Source organism: Cherax quadricarinatus, chromosome 31, assembly GCF_038502225.1.
Source record: "Cherax quadricarinatus isolate ZL_2023a chromosome 31, ASM3850222v1, whole genome shotgun sequence".
Lineage (NCBI taxonomy): Eukaryota > Metazoa > Arthropoda > Malacostraca > Decapoda > Parastacidae > Cherax > Cherax quadricarinatus.
The window spans coordinates 912,247-933,393 of NC_091322.1; the positions used below are offsets into that span (position 1 = coordinate 912,247).

The following is a 21,147-nucleotide window of genomic DNA, read 5'->3' on the forward strand; positions in this document are numbered from 1 at the left end:
ACACCCATGTCCATGCTTCCTCTCCATAGCATACTTGGGGCAAGCGAAAGGGATTTCCTGCAATTCTTAATGAACATGGAGTTATACGAGTCAATGGCTTTTTCAAAAGTCCATTGGAGTTAGGATTATGTCAGAAATTTGGGTTTTGAGGCTCATTCTTGAAAAAAAATAATTTGGATTGTCGATCTTTAGACTGATTAATGGCTCGCTAAAGACAGAGTCGTACTGAGATTTCAGTATCTCATTCATTTCTTAGTTGTCATTTGTGTAAGTTCCATCTTGTCTGAGCGAGAGCTCGATGTGGTTTTTTTCGCCTTGTTTTTGGCATCTGAAAAGAAATATTTTGAATTTCTTTCGATTTCACCAATTGCTTTTAGCTTCTTACTCTCCTGGATCTTATATGAATCATACCCTGGTCAGTGCTTCCTTCTGTATTTCAAATAATCTAGCCCCCTTGAAGAGCTCAGTGATTCTTTGCCTTCTCCTGTAGGGGGAGCATTTTTTTCTCTCTCTCTCTTTCTCTCTCTCTCTCTCTCTCTCTCTCTCTCTCTCTCTCTCTCTCTTTCTCTCTCTCTCTCTCTCTCCCTTCCTTCCTACTATTCCTCATCTTCCTTCCTTACTCTCACACCCCCTCCTCCTTCAAAAATCCCCGCCTTCATACCACTTCTCCTTCCCCTCATTTACACTCCTTTCTTTCCTCCGGCTTCCCCCCCTTCCCTCCCTCTGTATCAGTTCATTCGACGTTGCCTTGTACACACCCATGTACCACTCTTGTCTCTTCTCTTAATCATCGCCACCCCTTACTAATTTATATTTTTATCAGTTCTTCCCTCTCTTGCATTTTCCACGCTGTGTATAGTGTTTTATTGTCTTTAGTCTGGATTCTTATTTTATTCTTGTAACTCTCTCTCTCTCTCTCTCTCTCTCTCTCTCTCTCTCTCTCTCTCTCTCTCTCTCTCTCTCTCTCTCTCTCTCTCTCTCTCTCTCTCTCTCTCTCTCTTTCTCTCCATTTAATCATGACTCAAAATACGTAACTATTTTTTCCTTAAGAAACTGCCAGGTTATATAATAAGAGACAAGAATATGAAACTCCGAGGCATGAGATGCAACACGAATGTGAGTAAAGTCAGTGAAAGCCTGTAGAAGAAAATCCACATTAGGTCTGGTTAAGGTGGGAGATGGGAGGCATAGTCCCACAAGGTCATTTGCTGGGGTCACTGAACCCCTCAGGCTGGTTGATGGACCTCTCTGAATGGTTTATGGACCACTCGGTCCATGGATTCGATTCATGGACCCTCCTAGGCTAGATCATGGACCCCTCAGGCTTGTTCATGGACCCCCTCATGCTGGTTCATGGACCCCTTTATCTTGTTCATGGACTACTCAGGCTGGTTCAGGGATCGTCCAGGTTCACAGGTTGACCAAGATAAGTTGTGGTGTTGGGACCATCAGCGGCAGCGTAAGAAGAATTTCTGAGTCTAGTCTCACCCACTTTCCTACTTTGGAGTCTCCAGCTCGTCATTCTCTACATGTTCCTCATTCTTCCTCATTTGCGTTTCATGCCAAGTGTGCTGCCGGATGGATTGGAGGGTGGGAAGAGAGCCTTCTGTACTATCCTGACCTCATCTCTCTCTAGTTTAGAGAATAGTATAATTGGACAGAGCGAGGTAAATGTTTGCTTGGGTTGTACCAAGTAACATTATGTAGGCTGAACCAAGTAAGGTAGCCTGGGTCCACCTGCATTACTGAATATTAATTTAGGGAGTAGGGAGGGAGGAGTGCCAGCAGGGAGGGAAGGAGGAAGGAGTGTCAGTAGGGAGGGAGGGAGTAGTGTCAGCAGGTAGGGAAAGGAGTGCCAGCAGGGAAGGAGAGAGGAGTGCCAGTAGGGAGGGAAGGAGTGCCATCAGGGAGGAAGGGAGGAGTTCCAGTAGGGAAGGAGGGAGGAGTGCCAGCAGGGAGGGAAGGAGAAAAGAGTGTCAGTAGGGAGGGAGGGAGTAGTGTCAGCAGGTAGGGAAAGAAGGAGTGCCAGCAGGGAAGGAGGGAGGAGTGCCAGTAGGGAGGGAAGAAGTGCTATCAGGGAGGGATGGAGGAGTGCCAGCAGGGAAGGAAGGAGGAAGAAGTGCCAGTAAGGAGGGAGTAGTGTCAGCAGGGAGGGAAGGAGGAAGGAGTGCCAGTAAGGAGGGAGGGAGGAGTGTCAGCAGGGAGGGAAGGAGGAAGAAGTGCCAGTAGGTAGGGAGGGACGAGTGTCAGGAGGGAGGAGTGCTAGTAGGGAGGGAGGAGTGCTAGTAGGGAGGGAGGAGTGCCAGTAGGGAGGGAGGAGTGCTAGTAAGGAAGGAGGAATGCCAGTAGGGAGTGATTGTAGGGAGGGAAGAGTGCTAGTAGGGAGGGATGAATGCTAGTAGGGAGGGATGAGTGCCAGTATCGAGTAAGGAGTGCCAACAGAGAGGGAAGAGTGCCAGTAGGGAAGGAGGAGTGTCAACAGGGAGGGAGGAGTGCTAGCAGGGAGGGAGGAGTGTCAGCAGGGAAGAAGGAGTACCAGCAGGGAAGGAGGAGTGCCAGCAGAGAGGGAGGAGTGCCAGTACGGAGTGGTAGTAGGGAGGGATTTGTGCTAGTAGGGAGGGATGAGTGCCAGTAGATAGGGAGGAGTGCCAGCAGGGAGGGAGGAATGCCAGCAGGGAGGAAGGAGTGCCAACAGGGGGGAGGAGTGCCAACAGGGAGTGCTAGTAGGGAGGGAGGAGTGCCAGTAAGGAGGGAGGAGTGCCAGTGAGGGAGGAGTGCTAGTAATTAGGTAGGAGTGCCAGTAGGGAGGGAGGAGTGCCAGCAGGGAGGGAGGAGTGCTAGTAGGGAGGCAGGGAATGGTAGTAGGGAGAGAGGAGTACCAGTAAGGAGGAGGAGTGCAGTATGAGGAGGAGCCAGCAGGGAGGGAGGAATGCCAGCAGGAGGGAGTGCCAGCAGGAGGCAGAGTGCCAGCAGGAGGCAGGAGTGCAGCAGGGAGGAGGAGTGCCAGCAGGAGTGAGGAGGTTGGCCAGCAGGGGAGGCAGGAGGGCAGCAGGAGGCAGGAGGGCAGCAGGGAGGCAGGAGTGCCAGCAGGAGGCAGGAGGGCAGAAGGGGAGGCAGGAGCAGCAGGGAGGCAGGAGTGCCAGCAGGAGGCAGGAGGGTGCCAGCAGGGAGGGAGGAGTGCCAGCAGGGAGGGAGGAGTGCCAGCAGGGAGGCAGGAGTGCCAGCAGGGAGGCAGGAGTGCCAGCAGGGAGGCAGGAGTGCCAGCAGGGAGGCAGGAGTGCCAGCAGGGAGGCAGGAGTGCCAGCAGGGAGGGAGGAGTGCCAGCAGGGAGGGAGGAGTGCCAGCAGGGAGGCAGGAGTGCCAGCAGGGAGGCAGGAGTGCCAGCAGGGAGGGAGGAGTGCCAGCAGGGAGGCAGGAGTGCCAGCAGGGAGGCAGGAGTGCCAGCAGGGAGGCAGGAGTGCCAGCAGGGAGGCAGGAGTGCCAGCAGGGAGGCAGGAGTGCCAGCAGGGAGGCAGGAGTGCCAGCAGGGAGGGAAGGAGGGACACACATGCTCCCTCACACCCGCCATTAAACTCTGCACAAGATATAAAAAATAGTATTAGTTCCGGTAAAGATTGTGACTGTGAAGGATGAGCCAGATTAGTAGTTATGGTTGTGTCGTCTAGGCCTTGTCTCTCTCTCTCTCTCTCTCTCTCTCTCTCTCTCTCTCTCTCTCTCTCTCTCTTTCCGTGCCTCCCTCCCACTATCTCTGTACTGCCTGGTGTCCATCACTGTGACCACTTGTACCTCCTTCCCTTCCTGGTTCTATAGCTCTCCTCGTTACTCCAAGCTAAGTCCTGTGCTCACGGTTTTGTGGTTTGCTTGGGTCGAGTTTCAGCTTCTGGCCCCGCCTCTCCGCTGGCTGCTACTGGGTTCACTGCTCTGATTACGTGGGCCCCTACCACACATATTCTTAAAGCTATGTATGGCTCCTACCTCCATCACTTCCTAACCACTATAAGGCTAAAAATATATTTCCTAATATCCCTATAACACTCACTACCCTGTCAATTCCTCTCAGTATTTTATACGTCGTAATCATATCACCCCTGGTTCTTCAGTCTTCTGGTGTCGTTAGGTTCGGCTTCACTAGTCTCTCCTCATACCCCTCAGCTCTGGAACTAATCTCGTTGCAAACCTGTACACTTTTTCCAGCTTCTTTACATACTTCAAGATGGACTTGACATGTACAGCTCGTCAGTGTCTCCTTGCTGACGTTTCTGTAAACTACCCTTAAATTTGTCTGTGTCGTCTTGGTTTCCTACTATTATGTTGTTGTTACTGAGGTTACGTTGTTTATGAAGTGGTGATGGTGGTGGTGGTGATGGTAGTGGTGGTGCTCCCTTGCGGTGCTCCCTTGCGGTGCTCCCTTGCGGTGCTCCCTTGCGGTGCTCCCTTGCGGTGCTCCCTTGCGGTGCTCCCTTGCGGTGCTCCCTTGCGGTGCTCCCTTGTGGTGCTCCCTTGCGGTGCTCCCTTGCGGTGCTCCCTTGCGGTGCTCCCTTGCGGTGCTCCCCTTTCTTTGTATTTGACTGGCTCCTCCTCCTTAATTCCCCACTACTACTACCACTACTCACTACTGCTACTGCTGCTGCTACTGCTACTGCCACTGCCGCTACCCACTGCTGCTGCTGCTGCTGCTGCTGCTGCTGCTGCTGCTGCTGCTGCTGCTGCTGCCACTGCACTGCTGCTGCTGCTGCTGCTGCTGCTGCTGCTGCTATCACTGCCACTGCTACTGCTGCTACTGCGCTGCTGCTGCTGCTGCTGCTGCCACTGCCACTGCTGCTGCTGCTGCTGCTGCTGCTGCTGCTGCACTGCCACTGCTGCTGCTGCTGCTGCGCCCACTGCTGCTGCCACTGCTGCTGCTGCACTGCCACTGCTGCTGCTGCTGCTGCTGCTGCTGCCACTGCTGCCACTGCTGCTGCTGCTGCTGCTGCTGCTGCTGCTGCTGCTGCTGCTGCCGCTGCTGCTGCTGCTGCTGCCACTGCACTGCTGCTGCTGCTGCCACTGCTGCCTGCTGCTGCTGCTGCCACTGCTTACTTGCTGCCACTGCTGCTTGCTGCTGCTGCTGCCACTGCACTGCTGCTGCTGCTGCTGCACTGCTGCTGCTGCTGCTACTGCCACTGCCAACTGCTGCTGCTGCTGCCGCTGCCACTGCTGCTGCTGCTGCCACTGCTGCTGCTGCTGCTGCTGCTGCTGCTGCTGCACTGCTGCTGCCACTGCCGCTGCTGCTGCTGCACTGCTGCTCTGCTGCTGCTCTGCTTACTGCTGACTACTACTACTACTACTACCACCACCACCACTACCTCTTCCTGCCTATCCTGCCTACCCGTCCTGTTTCACTTCTGGTTAGTGTGACTTTGTAAATGGTCCAAGTCGGACCGAAACATCGTCGTAAGCTCCTCTCTTCTATGTGCGGGTTATTTGTGTATCGTTCCAGTCACGGTATTGTGCCTTTTTTGTTATTTATTAGTACTTTTTTTCGGTCTGAACCCATTGTGGGATACGAAGTAGGAGTAGACTTGTTCGTGTATTAATTTTTTCGAAAATTTGTGGTGGTCATTACGGTGATCGTTCATTATCGCCATCTTCAATATTCTCCTCAGTAAGATCAGTGTCAGGCTTATTTACATCAAGTGAGTTGTTACCATTATCATAATGTGTGATGATGGTGGTGCTGCTGCTGCTACTGTTCCTGTTGTTGGTGCTACTGCTGTTGCTGCTTCTACTGCTGTTGTTGCTGCTGCTGCTGCTGCTTCTACTGCTGTTGTTGTTGCTGCTGCTATTTTCTGCTGCTACTGCTGTTACTGCATTGCTGTTGTTACTGCTGCTTCTGCTCTTGCAACTGCTACTTTTGTTGTTGCTACTGCTGCTGTTGCGCTGCCTCCTCTTCATCACCAGACTCAATGTCATCACCATTCTTGGCATTCACCTCATCACTTCCTGCGGCAGCATTGCTGATGCCCTGTGGGTATCTTTTAACCCGCAGGCGCGCGGGCGTGTGGGCGACCAAATTTGGGGTTGGGAGTTCAAGGTGGAGAGTCCAGATGAAGGAAGGAGGGGAGGAGGGGGTTATTGGGGACGGTTTTATTTAGGAAAATTGGATACATCCGCAATGTGCTGTTACTCTCCTGGACGGGTCTACACATAATTGTATATGTTATTACATCATATTGATGGTAATAACGATGATGATGGTGATGTGGACGAGTGTCCTTTACAGTAGTCAGACTGTGATGCATATATGAGGCAACGAGCCGCCAGCAGCAACAGCCTGGATGACCAAGCAAACACTAGACAAGCCTGGTCCAGGGTCGGGCTGCAACAGTAGGAAAAATCTCGAAACCCATGAAAGGTATATTAGAGGTACAAGGTACCTTTACTTTTGTCTGTACAGTTGATATAGTATAGCATAAGGCTCTCTTAGCATTCTCCTCACTCTTCCGTCTGACTAATGACCGTACTGTGTCTCCTTCGTGAGCCGCCCACTCCTCTCTCTCCCTCACTGCTGTTTCTCACCAACACTTCCGAGTATCGCCTCCAGGATACCTGGCAGCCGCCTATGAAACGCAATTTTTTACCCATATATTAGGAAATCAGTTAAAATGCATGTAGCAAGGTGGTTCCAGCACAGCACCGAAAAACATTCAAAATATGCGAGAATAGACTGAAGTGGGATATATAACCTGCGGGCGATGTCCCAGCTAAGTGTCCCAGGCTGAACCTTCAGCCTGGGACATTTAGCTGAAGATGTGAAGTCTGGGACTTATTATCAGTGTGGTTTACAGCAGCATATTTAGCTGACCACTCTAACTTTGCAACTTAAAATGTTTTAAACTGGGATATTTAACTTAGACTAATAGTTTAGCCAAAGATGTTTGACCTTCCTTTGATCTCATAATGTCATGAGTGAAGCAGACGAGGATCATATTAAGGGGAGGATCACATAAAGAAAGTTACTAAGAGAGTACCTCCAGGATATTGTGTGAACTGTAATGGATATGACCATGTTGTGTATGTGTGACTATGTTGTGTATGTGTGACTATGTTGTGTATGTGTGACTATGTTGTGTATGTGTGACTATGTTGTGTATGTGTGACTATGTTGTGTATGTGTGACTATGTTGTGTATGTGTGACTGTGTTGTGTATGTGTGACTATGTTGTGTATGTGTGACTGTGTTGTGTATGTGTGACTATGTTGTGTATGTGTGACTATGTTGTGTATGTGTGACTATGTTGTGTATGTGTGGCTATGTTGTGTATGTGTGGCTATGTTGTGTATGTGTGACTGTTGTGTATGTGTGACTGTTGTGTATGTGTGAGTATGTTGTGTATGTGTGACTATGTTGTGTATGTGTGACTATGTTGTGTATGTGTGACTATGTTGTGTATGTGTGGCTATGTTGTGTATGTGTGACTATGTTGTGTGTGTGACTATGTTGTGTATGTGTGACTATGTTGTGTATGTGTGACTATGTTGTGTATGTGTGGCTGTTGTGTATGTGTGACTGTGTTGTGTATGTGTGACTGTTGTGTATGTGTGACTGTTGTGTATGTGTGAGTATGTTGTGTATGTGTCACTGTGTTGTGTATGTGTGACTATGTTGTGTATGTGTGACTATGTTGTGTATGTGTGACTGTTGTGTATGTGTGACTATGTTGTGTATGTGTGACTATGTTGTGTATGTGTGACTATGTTGTGTATGTGTGACTATGTTGTGTATGTGTGACTATGTTGTGTATGTGTCACTGTGTTGTGTATGTGTGAGTATGTTGTGTATGTGTGACTATGTTGTGTATGTGTGACTGTTGTGTATGTGTGACTATGTTGTGTATGTGTGACTATGTTGTGTATGTGTGACTATGTTGTGTATGTGTGACTATGTTGTGTATGTGTGGCTGTTGTGTATGTGTGACTGTGTTGTGTATGTGTGACTGTTGTGTATGTGTGACTGTTGTGTATGTGTGAGTATGTTGTGTATGTGTCACTGTGTTGTGTATGTGTGACTATGTTGTGTATGTGTGACTATGTTGTGTATGTGTGACTGTTGTGTATGTGTGACTATGTTGTGTATGTGTGACTATGTTGTGTATGTGTGACTATGTTGTGTATGTGTGACTATGTTGTGTATGTGTGACTATGTTGTGTATGTGTCACTGTGTTGTGTATGTGTGAGTATGTTGTGTATGTGTGACTATGTTGTGTATGTGTGACTGTTGTGTATGTGTGACTATGTTGTGTATGTGTGACTGTTGTGTATGTGTGACTGTTGTGTATGTGTGACTATGTTGTGTATGTGTGACTGTTGTGTATGTGTGACTATGTTGTGTATGTGTGACTGTGTTGTGTATGTGTGACTGTTGTGTATGTGTGACTATGTTGTGTATGTGTGACTGTTGTGTATGTGTGACTGTTGTGTATGTGTGACTATGTTGTGTATGTGTGACTGTTGTGTATGTGTGACTATGTTGTGTATGTGTGACTATGTTGTGTATGTGTAACTATGTTGTGTATGTGTGAGTATGTTGTGTATGTGTGACTATGTTGTGTATGTGTCACTGTGTTGTGTATGTGTGAGTATGTTGTGTATGTGTGACTATGTTGTGTATGTGTCACTGTGTTGTGTATGTGTGAGTATGTTGTGTATGTGTGACTATGTTGTGTATGTGTGACTTGTGTATGTGTGACTATGTTGTGTATGTGTAACTATGTTGTGTATGTGTGACTATGTTGTGTATGTGTGACTGTGTTGTGTATGTGTGGCTGTTGTGTATGTGTGACTTTGTTGTGTATGTGTGACTGTGTTGTGTATGTGTGACTATGTTGTGTATGTGTGACTATGTTGTGTATGTGTGACTATGTTGTGTATGTGTAACTGTTGTGTATGTGTGACTATGTTGTGTATGTGTGACTATGTTGTGTATGTGTGACTGTTATGTATGTGTCACTGTGTTGTGTATGTGTGAGTATGTTGTGTATGTGTGACTATGTTGTGTATGTGTGACTATGTTGTGTATGTGTGACTATGTTGTGTATGTGTGACTATGTTGTGTATGTGTGACTGTTGTGTATGTGTAACTGTTGTGTATGTGTGACTATGTTGTGTATGTGTGACTATGTTGTGTATGTGTGACTGTTATGTATGTGTCACTGTGTTGTGTATGTGTGAGTATGTTGTGTATGTGTGACTATGTTGTGTATGTGTGACTGTTGTGTATGTGACTATGTTGTGTATGTGTGACTATGCTATGTATGTGTGACTATGTTGTGTATGTGTGTCACTGTGTTGTGTATGTGTGAGTATGTTGTGTATGTGTGACTATGTTGTGTATGTGTGACTGTTGTGTATGTGTGACTATGTTGTGTATGTGTGTCACTGTGTTGTGTATGTGTGAGTATGTTGTGTATGTGTGACTATGTTGTGTATGTGTGACTATGTTGTGTATGTGTGACTATGTTGTGTATGTGTGAATGTGTTGTGTATGTGTGGCTGTTGTGTATGTGTGACTGTGTTGTGTATGTGTGACTATGTTGTGTATGTGTGACTATGTTGTGTATGTGTGACTGTGTTGTGTATGTGTGACTATGTTGTGTATGTGTGACTATGTTGTGTATGTGTGACTGTTGTGTATGTGTGACTATGTTGTGTATGTGTGACTATGTTGTGTATGTGTGACTGTTGTGTATGTGTGACTATGTTGTGTATGTGTGACTGTGTTGTGTATGTGTGACTATGTTGTGTATGTGTGACTATGTTGTGTATGTGTGACTGTTGTGTATATGTGACTATGTTGTGTATGTGTGACTATGTTGTGTATGTGTGACTGTTGTGTATGTGTGACTATGTTGTGTATGTGTGACTATGTTGTGTATGTGTGACTGTGTTGTGTATGTGTGACTATGTTGTGTATGTGTGACTATGTTGTGTATGTGTGACTATGTTGTGTATATGTGACCATGTTGTGTATGAGTGACTGTGTTGTGTATGTGTGACTATGTTGTGTATGTGTGACTATGTTGTGTATGTGTGACTGTGTTGTTGTGTATATGTGACTATGTTGTGTATGTGTGACTGTGTTGTGTATGTGTGACTATGTTGTGTATGTGTGACTGTTGTGTATGTGTGACTATGTTGTTGTGTATATGTGACTATGTTGTGTATGTGTGACTGTGTTGTGTATGTGTGACTGTTGTGTATGTGTGACTGTGTTGTGTATGTGTGACTGTTGTGTATGTGTGACTGTGTTGTGTATGTGTGACTGTTGTGTATGTGTGACTGTGTTGTGTATGTGTGACTGTTGTGTATGTGTGACTGTGTTGTGTATGTGTGACTGTTGTGTATGTGTGACTGTGTTGTGTATGTGTGACTGTTGTGTATGTGTGACTGTTGTGTATGTGTGACTGTGTTGTGTATGTGTGACTGTTGTGTATGTGTGACTGTGTTGTGTATGTGTGACTGTGTTGTGTATGTGTGACTGTGTTGTGTATGTGTGACTGTTGTGTATGTGTGACTGTGTTGTGTATGTGTGACTGTGTTGTGTATGTGTGACTGTGTTGTGTATGTGTGACTGTTGTGTATGTGTGACTGTGTTGTGTATGTGTGACTGTTGTGTATGTGTGACTATGTTGTGTATGTGTGACTTTGTTGCGTATGTGAGACTATGTTGTGTATGTGTGACTGTGTTGTGTATGTGAGACCATATAGTATGTGTGACTATGTTATGTATGTGTGACTATGTTGTGTATGTGAGAATTTGTTGTGTATGTGTGACTATGTTGTGTATGTGTGACTATGTTGTGTATGTGTGACTGTGTTGTGTATGTGTGACTATGTTGTGTATGTGTGACTATGTTGTGTATGTGTGACTGTGTTGTGTATGTGTGACTGTGTTGTGTATGTGTGACTGTGTTGTGTATGTGTGACTGTGTTGTGTATGTGTGACTGTGTTGTGTATGTGTGACTGTGTTGTGTATGTGTGACTGTTGTGTATGTGTGACTGTGTTGTGTATGTTTGACTGTTGTGTATGTGTGACTATGTTGTGTATGTGTGACTTTGTTGCGTATGTGAGACTATGTTGTGTATGTGTGACTGTGTTGTGTATGTGAGACCATATAGTATGTGTGACTATGTTATGTATGTGTGACTATGTTGTGTATGTGAGAATTTGTTGTGTATGTGTGACTATGTTGTGTATGTGTGACTATGTTGTGTATGTGTGACTGTGTTGTGTATGTGTGACTGTGTTGTGTATGCGAGACCATATAGTATGTTGTGTATGTGTGACTATGTTGTGTATATGTGACTATGTTGTGTATGTGTGACTGTGTTGTGTATGTGCGACTATATAGTGTGACCATGTTGTGTATGTGTGTGACTCCTAGTGTATGTGATCATGTAGAGTGTGTGACCACTAGTGTATGTGACCATGTAGTGTGTGTGACTTCTAGTGTATGTGACCATGTCGTGTGTGTGGCCACTAGCGTATGTGGTCACGTAGTGTCTGACCCCTAGTGTATGTGACCATGTAGTGTGTGTGACCCCTGGTGTATGTAACCATGTAGTGTGTGTGACCACTAGTGTATGTGACCACTAGTTTATGTGACCATGTAGTGTGTGTGACCACTAGTATATGTGACCATGTAGTGTGACCGTGTAGTGTGTGTGGCCACTAGTGTATGTGACCATGTAGTGTGTGTGGCCACTAGTGTATGTGACCACGTAGTGTGTGACCCCTAGTATATGTGACCATGAAGTGTGACCGTATAGTGTGACCATCTAGTGTGACCGTGTAGTGTGACCATCTAGTGTGACCATGTAGTGTGACCATATAGTGTGACCGTGTAGTGTGATCATGTAGTGTAACCGTGTAGTGTGACCATGTAGTGTGTGTAGTGTGACATATGTGACCATGTATGACCGTGTAGTGTGACCATGTAGTGTGACCGTGTAGTGTGACCATGTAGTGTGACCGTGTAGTGTGACATGTAGTGTGTGTAGTGTGATCATGTATGACCGTGTAGTGTGGCCATGTAGTGTGACCGTGTAGTGTGACCATGTAGTGTGTGTAGTGTGACATATGTGACCATGTATGACCGTGTAGTGTGACCATGTAGTGTGACCGTGTAGTGTGACCATGTAGTGTGACCGTGTAGTGTGACCATGTAGTGTGTGTAGTGTGACCATGTATGACCGTGTAGTGTGACCGTGTGTAGTGTAACTATGTAGTGTGACCATGTAGTGTGTGTAGTGTGATCATGTATGACCGTGTAGTGTGGCCATGTAGTGTGACCGTGTAGTGTGACCGTGTGTAGTGTGACCATGTAGTGTGACCGTGTGTAGTGTGACCATGTGTAGTGTGACCATGTAGTGTGACCGTGTGTAGTGTGACCGTGTGTAGTGTGACCATGTGGGACCATGGTCACACTAAACATGGCAGGTGTGACCATTGTTCTTCTTAACAAAACTATTATAGTCAAGTCCTGTCATATGTCCCAAGACAAATATATATATATATATATATATATATATATATATATATATATATATATATATATATATATATATATATATATATATATATATATATATATATATATATATATATATATATATATATATATATATATATTGTTAGTGTGGTGCGAGCAGGAGGTCGTCACTCTCTTGTGTCTGTGCTCTGCTATCTGCTACTTTACCTACCTTTTGTCTACCTGGTGTTCCTTTAGTCCCGCGACCAGTCTCTAACCAGATCCATCAAACTGTTGGTGCTCGCAGAATGCAGTCTCAAGTGGAGCAAGAAAAGTTCTTGTTATTCAGTATATTGTTCATTTCAAAACTAGGAGAGTAATGTAATTGTTCTCCTTAGGTGAAAGAACTTCCTAGATTATTATTAAACTTTGTTCTCCACACTAGTTGATTACATTGTATGTGTGTGCGTGTGTGTAAGAGAGAGAGAGAGAGAGAGAGAGAGAGAGAGAGAGAGAGAGAGTATGAAAATAAAGATGTGAATGAATTCTATTCACGATTCCAAGTGATGGTTGGTGATTCATACTGCCTCTCATTGTTCACTTTACTGCCTTGTGTATATACAGTGTCTTATGTTGGTACAGTGTATATACAGTGTCTTATGTTGGTACAGTGTATATACAGTGTCTTATGTTGGTACAGTGTATATACAGTGTCTTATGTTGGTACAGTGTATATACAGTGTCTTATGTTGGTACAGTGTATATACAGTGTCTTATGTTGGTACAGTGTATATACAGTGTCTTATGTTGGTACAGTGTATATACAGTGTCTTATGTTGGTACAGTGTATATACAGTGTCTTATGTTGGTACAGTGTATATACAGTGTCTTATGTTGGTACAGTGTATATACAGTGTCTTATGTTGTTACAGTGTATATACAGTGTCTTATGTTGGTACAGTGTATATATAGTGTCTTATGTTGGTACAGTGTATATACAGTGTCTTATGTTGGTACAGTGTGTATATAGTGTTTTATGTTGGTACAGTGTATATACAGTGTCTTATGTTGGTACAGTGTATATATAGTGTCTTATATTGTTACAGCGTATATATAGTGTCTTATGTTGGTACAGTGTATATATAGTGTCTTATGTTGGTACAGTGTATATACAGTGTCTTATGTTGGTACAGTGTATATACAGTGTCTTATGTTGGTACAGTGTATATACAGTGTCTTATATTGTTACAGTGTATATACAGTGTCTTATGTTGGTACAGTGTATATACAGTGTCTTATGTTGGTACAGTGTATATACAGTGTCTTATATTGTTACAGTGTATATACAGTGTCTTATGTTGGTACAGTGTATATACAGTGTCTTATATTGTTACAGTGTATATACAGTGTCTTATGTTGGTACAGTGTATATACAGTGTCTTATATTGTTACAGTGTATATACAGTGTCTTATGTTGGTACAGTGTATATATAGTGTCTTATGTTGGTACAGTGTATATACAGTGTCTTATGTTGGTACAGTGTATATACAGTGTCTTATATTGTTACAGTGTATATACAGTGTCTTATATTGTTACAGTGTATATACAGTGTCTTATGTTGGTACAGTGTATATACAGTGTCTTATATTGTTACAGTGTATATACAGTGTCTTATATTGTTACAGTGTATATACAGTGTCTTATATTGTTACAGTGTATATACAGTGTCTTATATTGTTACAGTGTATATACAGTGTCTTATGTTGGTACAGTGTATATACAGTGTCTTATGTTGGTATAGTGTATATATAGTGTCTTATGTTGGTACAGTGTATGTACAGTGTCTTGTGTTGGTACAGTGTATGTACAGTGTCTTGTGTTGGTATAGTGTATGTACAGTGTCTTGTGTTGGTACAGTGTATGTACAGTGTCTTGTGTTGGTACAGTGTATACATCTGTCATTAATGTGTATTGTCTACAGAGAACGATAAAATCAAGGTACACTATAACAGTGATGCTGTAGTGAAGCGAGTTATAGGTAACGCTGAAGAGAAGTGAGTTGTGATATAACGAAATTGTTATATAACTAAGTGAGTAATAACGTATGTGTTTCTGTAACGAAGTGAGCAAAACTCTAGCGAAGTGAATTACGGTATAATGGAATGACGGTTTAAGGAAGTGAATGACGTCATAACCAAGTGAATGACGTCATAACAAAATGAGTGACGTCACAGCAAGTGAATGACACCATAACAAAGTGAGTGAACGCCATAACAAAGTGAGTGAACGCCATAACAAAGTGAGTGACGTCGTAGCAAAGTGAGTGACGCCATAACAAAGTGACGCCGTGATCTAGGTCACTCGGGGTGTACTACTTGTGGTCAGAACACGATTGAAAAGTACGTAGAAGCTACTCTCATGCCAGCTTTAAGAACAGCTGCTGCTGGGACAGCATACTAGCTATAAGCACAGCTGCTACTAGTGCAGCATGAAAGCTATGAGCACTTTTGGTACAGCATACAAGCTGTAAACATAGTAATTGCTGCTAGTGCAGCATACAAGCTGTGAGCACAGCTGACACACAGGGTAACATACTGTGAAGTGAATGTCTTAATAACAGCTGGTGAAACCATTTATTACAAGAAAATTACACGATTTAACATTTTTACAAATATTATTTACGGTTTATATTGTTGTTGTAAATATATGTGTAAAAAGACCATTCAAACGTAAACGAGATCATTTTGGTTGGTGTAAGTTAGTGGAGGATGGGTGTGGTGGTGCGCAGGCAACGATGGCTCTCTTCTGTTGGACGCCAGTGCCACCACACAATATTTTAAGACACTGTTCAGTCGTAGTAGTAAGGCAGAGTGCCTGCAGTGAGTGCCCCGGGCCTGGTGGTGAGGCAGAGTGCCTGCAGTGAGTGCCCCGAGCCTGGTGGTGAGGCAGAGTGCCTGCAGTGAGTGCCCCGGGCCTGGTGGTGAAGCAGAGTGCCTGCAGTGAGTGCCCCGGACCTGGTGGTGAGGCAGAGTGCCTGCAGTGAGTGCCCCGGGCCTGGTGGTGAAGCAGAGTGCCTGCAGTGAGTGCCCCGGACCTGGTGGTGAGGCAGAGTGCCTGCAGTGAGTGCCCCGGGCCTGGTGGTGAAGCAGAGTGCCTGCAGTGAGTGCCCCGGACCTGGTGGTGAGGCAGAGTGCCTGCAGTGAGTGCCCCGGGCCTGGTGGTGAAGCAGAGTGCCTGCAGTGAGATTTGGTCTACAGTACCAGCTGACCATGTCCGTACAGTCTTGAGCCAGCTGCTGCCTCTCAGCAGCAACACACAGAAAATGAGGTTCCGTCGCAAGAGCAAAAAGGTTAGTACAATATCAAGAGAGAGAGAGTGAGTGAGAGTGAGAATGAGAGTGAGGGAGGGAGAGAGAGAGAGAGAGAGAGAGAGAGAGAGAGAGAGAGAGAGTTCACTAAAACTGACAGCTGTAAATAACATAATATTGTAGGCTGTGTAATTACTAATCTGGTTGATGCATTTTTTAAATATAATAATTTTGAGGTTTTAACTATTTTCAACAATGTTTATATGTAAGCTGCAGCTTCTTACACACATACACACACACACATGGGAAGCGATGTAGTGGAGGCAGAATCCATACATAGTTTTAAGCAGAGGTATGACAAATCTCACGGTTCAGGGAGAGTGACCTAGTAGCGACCAGTGAAGAGGCGGGGCCAGGAGCTTGGACTCGACCCCTGCAACCTCAACTAGGTGAGTACACACACACACACACTATGACAAGATGACAGCAGTAAGAAAAGAGAGAGCAAGAGGGTGGGTAGATGGCGTTTTCTTGGACTGTAAGAAGGCTTTTAACCCAGTTCCACACAAGAGATTAGTGTTAAAGCTGGAGGACCAGGCAGGTATAACAGGGAAAGCCCTGCAATGGATCAGAGAATATCTGACGGGAAGGCATCAGCGAGTCATGGTACGTGATGAGGTGTCAGAGTGGTCGCCTGTGACGAGCGGGGTTCCATAGAGGTCAGTCCTAGGAATAGACCCAGAAGTGTCCCTGTTTGCAGACGATGTGAAATTAATAAGGAGAATTCCGTCGGAGGAGGATAAGGCAGGATAACAGAGGGATCTGGACAGGCTGCAGGCCTGGTCCAGCAACTGGCTCCTGAGGTTCAGCCCCACCAAGTGTAAATTTATGAAGATCGGGGAAGGTCAGAGAAGACCACATACAGAATATAATCTAAGGGGTCAAAGACTACAAACCTCACTCAAGGAAAAGGATCTTAGGGTGTGTATAATACCGAGCACATCTCCTGAGGCGCACATCAACCAGATAACTGCTGCAGAATATGGGCGACTAGCGAACCTATGAATAGCATTCCGACTTCTTAGTATGGAGTCGTTCTGTGTACGTCAGGCCCATATTGGAGTATGCAGCTCAAGTTTGGAACTCACACCCGGCCAAGCACGTCAGGATATTAGAGAAAGTGTAAAGGTTTGCAACAAGACTACTCCCGGAGCTAAGGGGCATGTCCTGCGAAGAGAGGTGAAGGGAACTCGATCTGACGACACTGGAGGACAGGAGGGACACGGGGGGGGGCATGATAACATATAAAATACCGAGAGGATTCTATAAGGTGGACAGAGACAGGATGTTCCAGAGATGAGACACATCAACAAGGGGTCATAATTGGAAGTTGAAAACTCAGATGAGTCAGAGGGATGTTAGGAAGTATTTCTTCAATCATAGAGTTGTCAGAAAGTGGAATAGTCTGGAAACTGAGGTAGTGGAGGCAGGATCCATACATAGCTTTTAGAATAGGTATGATAAAGCTCATGAAGCAGGGAGAGAGTGGATCTAGTGGCTACAAGTGAAGAGGCGGGACCAGGAGCTATGAACCGACACATGCAACCACAGTTAGGTGAGTACACACACACTGATGACTGTAGCTTCTCACCTCATAGATAGTATATACTTAGTCTTCACTATTCTATTTTCTTCTGCAGTCCACATAACTATACATTTGTTTAGACTGAACTCCCAGGCAGCCAGTTGCTGGATCAATCAGCCTGTCTGGGTCGCTGGAGGCTGTCACTTTCCTCTGCAGTTCTTATCCTTCTCTTCAGTTGTGCATTGTGAAAAACACAGATACACAGGACTTCCTACTTTGTGGTAGGTAATTTACATTAAATTATGAAGACCATCGGTTAAAGTACTGGTCTTTGTGGGACTCCACTCATTACTCTCGCCAATTAAAATGTCTTGTCCCTTACTGTTACTATCGGTCTTGTGTTTTTCAAGCACTCCCTAATCCAGTGGAACACTCTACCTTTTATTACCTTCTGTTCTTGTACTTTTGTAGACTTGTCTCTGGTGGATAATTAAGTCAAATGCTTTCTTGTGCTCCAGGAAAATGCAGTACACCCATCTCTCCTTATGTGTCACTCTGTCTTAGAACTCCATTAAGTTTGTCAGACATAATTTCCTACCTTTATATCCGTGTTGGCTTTCTCTGACAAATCATCTCTCTAGTTGCACCAAGTCAATCTTCTCAAAAAGCTCTGGTCAGGGACGCTAGCCTATAATTCAGTGCCTCTTGATTGCTCATTTTTATATTATGTTCTTTTTTATATATCTAGGGACAGCATTGGTCAGATTTTTTAACTGCCTAAGTGAAAAGATTGGGTCGAGACCTTTACAATAGGGTCACACAGGTGTTCTACGCATTCTCTCAGTGTCTATTGACATACGCTGATCCTCCCATTGTTTTTATGTCCAGTTCCTTTATTAGTGCTGGTCTATCCTCGTACTAATGCTCCCTAATTCCTGCTGGTCTCTCCTCACTCTCATGTTATGTAGATGATTGCTAGTTCTTGTTTATGCTCACTCCAGTGTTTTGAGGTAGGTCCGTCTTTGAAGAACATTCTGAATTTTCTACTGAGTTAGTGGCATACCTCAGTGTCGTCCTGCTGGAGTGCTCTCCGTGCTTATGGTGGTTTATTACTTCGTATATGGCCATGGAGTAAGTGGATGATGTATCGTGTTCAAATTATCTGTCAGCTTTTCATATCTACCCAAATTTTGTATCCTTATTATCCTCTGTAGGCTTTTTGTGTTCCATATTGATCCATGGATCTTTTCTCTTGGTGTTGCTACATAGTTCCTCCTCTCACCTGCACCCTATCCTCTGCTCTACTTCCTTCCCCTACTCTGCACCTCTCCTTTCCTCTCCACTCCCTCCACTGTTCTGCACTAACTTTTCTGCACCCCCTCCAAAACATCTCTCCTCGTCTCTCCATTCCCTCCTCTGCTCTGAACTTCATCCTGTGTTCTCAAGGTGCGTGTAGTGGTGGTGGTGATGGTGGTGGTGGTGGCCGCCAGCAGCCTGGATGCTGCAGCAACTTGGGCACGTTCCACTAATGGCCGATAATCTCCCTCCAAATTATTTGAAGCTCCCACGCTGCTCCATAACCTAGATTATTCCTTATTATTCCTGCAGGCGCAAGCATCAGCGGCAGTGTGTAGCTGACGGGGTGTAGATGATAGGAATGACAGGAAGATGGAAGGGAAGGAGAATGGAGACAGAAAGTGACAAGTTATTGGAGGAATCAAGTGAAGCGAATGGAAGCTGGAAAAGAATTTTTTATTTTTTTTTGTTGTTTGTTTGTGTGCTTGTACCTGCTTCCAGTAATATACCTAGCGCTGAATGACCTACATAGATTTTGCACTTATTGTAAAATAGTAGTAGTAGTAGTAGTAGTAGTAGTAATAATAATAATAATAGGTCTAAGAGTATTCCCCCACTCTTTGATTGCCAGACATACCATCCTCTGATCTGGGACTCATCTCGTGGCTCATCTCGTCGTAGTTGAATCTGTCATTTCGTGGTAATTGAACCTTATCATTCAATACAGGATATTACACTGCTATCAACCACTGATTACCTCTCTTAATCGTATTTGCAACACTGCTGACAACACACAGACATTCTAGAACTGATATTTGCAACACTTCTGACAACACACAGACATTCTAGAACTGATATTAGCAACACTTCTGACAACACACAGACATTCTAGAACTGATATTAGCAACACTTCTGACAACACACAGATATTCTAGAACTGATATTAGCAACACTTCTGACAACACACAGACATTCTGGAACTGATATTTGCAAGACTTCTGACAACACACAGACATTCTAGAACTGATATTAGCAACACTGCTGACAACACACAGACATTCTAGAACTGATATTAGCAACACTGCTGACAACACACAGACATTCTAGAACTGATATTTGCAACACTTCTGACAACACACAGACATTCTAGAACTGATATTTGCAACACTTCTGACAACACACAGACATTCTAGAACTGATAGGATTGATTTCCACCTTCAAGGTAACATAAGTCAGGCCTTCCAGCGGCCCACAGAAAGTAATATCTTAACGAGGACAGTTTTAGTTATTCTGTTATGGAAAAAATAAAGAGACCAAAACCAGAACTGCGTATAAAGTAAAGCAGCATACAGAGAAGAGGACTTGACGGTGTCAGAACATGTAAGTTCAAGGATCACACCAGTACAAGTTCAAGGATCACACTAGTACAAGTTCAAGGATCACACCAGTACAAGTTCAAGGATCACACTAGTACAAGTTCAAGGATCACACCAGTACAAGTTCAAGGATCACACCAGTACAAGTTCAAGGATCACACTAGTACAAGTTCAAGGATCACACCAGTACAAGTTCAAGGATCACACCAGTACAAGTTCAAGGATAGTACAAGTTCAAGGATCACACCAGTACAAGTTCAAGGATCACACTAGTACAAGTTCAAGGATCACACTAGTACAAGTTCAAGGACACCAGTACAAGTTCAAGGATCACACCAGTACAAGTTCAAGGATCACCAGTACAAGTTCAAGGATCACACTAGTACAAGTTCAAGGATCACACCAGTACAAGTTCAAGGATCACACTAGTACAAGTTCAAGGATCACACCAGTACAAGTTCAAGGATCACACCAGTACAAGTTCAAGGATCACACTAGTACAAGTTCAAGGATCACACTAGTACAAGTTCAAGGATCACACTAGTACAAGTTCAAGGATCACACCAGTACAAGTTCAAGGATCACACTAGTACAAGTTCAAGGATCACACTAGTACAAGTTCAAGGATCACACCAGTACAAGTTCAAGGATCACACCAGTACAAGTTCAAGGATCACACTAGTACAAGTTCAAGGATCACACCAGTACAAGTTCAAGGATCACACCAGTACAAGTTCAAGGATCACACTAGTACAAGTTCAAGGATCACACCAGTACAAGTTCAAGGATCACACCAGTACAAGTTCAAGGATCACACTAGTACAAGTTCAAGGATCACACTAGTACAAGTTCAAGGATCACACCAGTGCAAGTTCAAGGATCACACTAGTACAAGTTCAAGGATCACACTAGTACAAGTTCAAGGATCACACCAGTACAAGTTCAAGGATCACACTAGTACAAGTTCAAGGATCACACTAGTACAAGTTCAAGGATCACACCAGTACAAGTTCAAGGATCACACTAGTACAAGTTCAAGGATCACACTAGTACAAGTTCAAGGATCACACCAGT

At 44.6% G+C, this 21,147-nt stretch overlaps 1 protein-coding gene across 2 annotated transcripts in view; it reads left to right on the forward strand.

Moving 5' to 3' along the window:
* Positions 1–21,147, forward strand: part of LOC128697881 (FERM domain-containing protein 4A) — a 313,848-nt gene that overhangs the window by 83,092 nt on the left and 209,609 nt on the right. Inside the window, exon 2 of one of the 2 annotated variants that reach the window (XM_070090150.1) lies at positions 14,491–15,858. The exons of the other annotated variant lie outside the window; for it this stretch is intronic. Within the exon in view, the coding sequence (XP_069946251.1) occupies positions 15,832–15,858 (27 nt within the window). The 5' untranslated portion in view covers positions 14,491–15,831. The remainder of the gene's footprint in view (positions 1–14,490; positions 15,859–21,147) is intronic. 2 annotated transcript variants of the gene reach the window in all.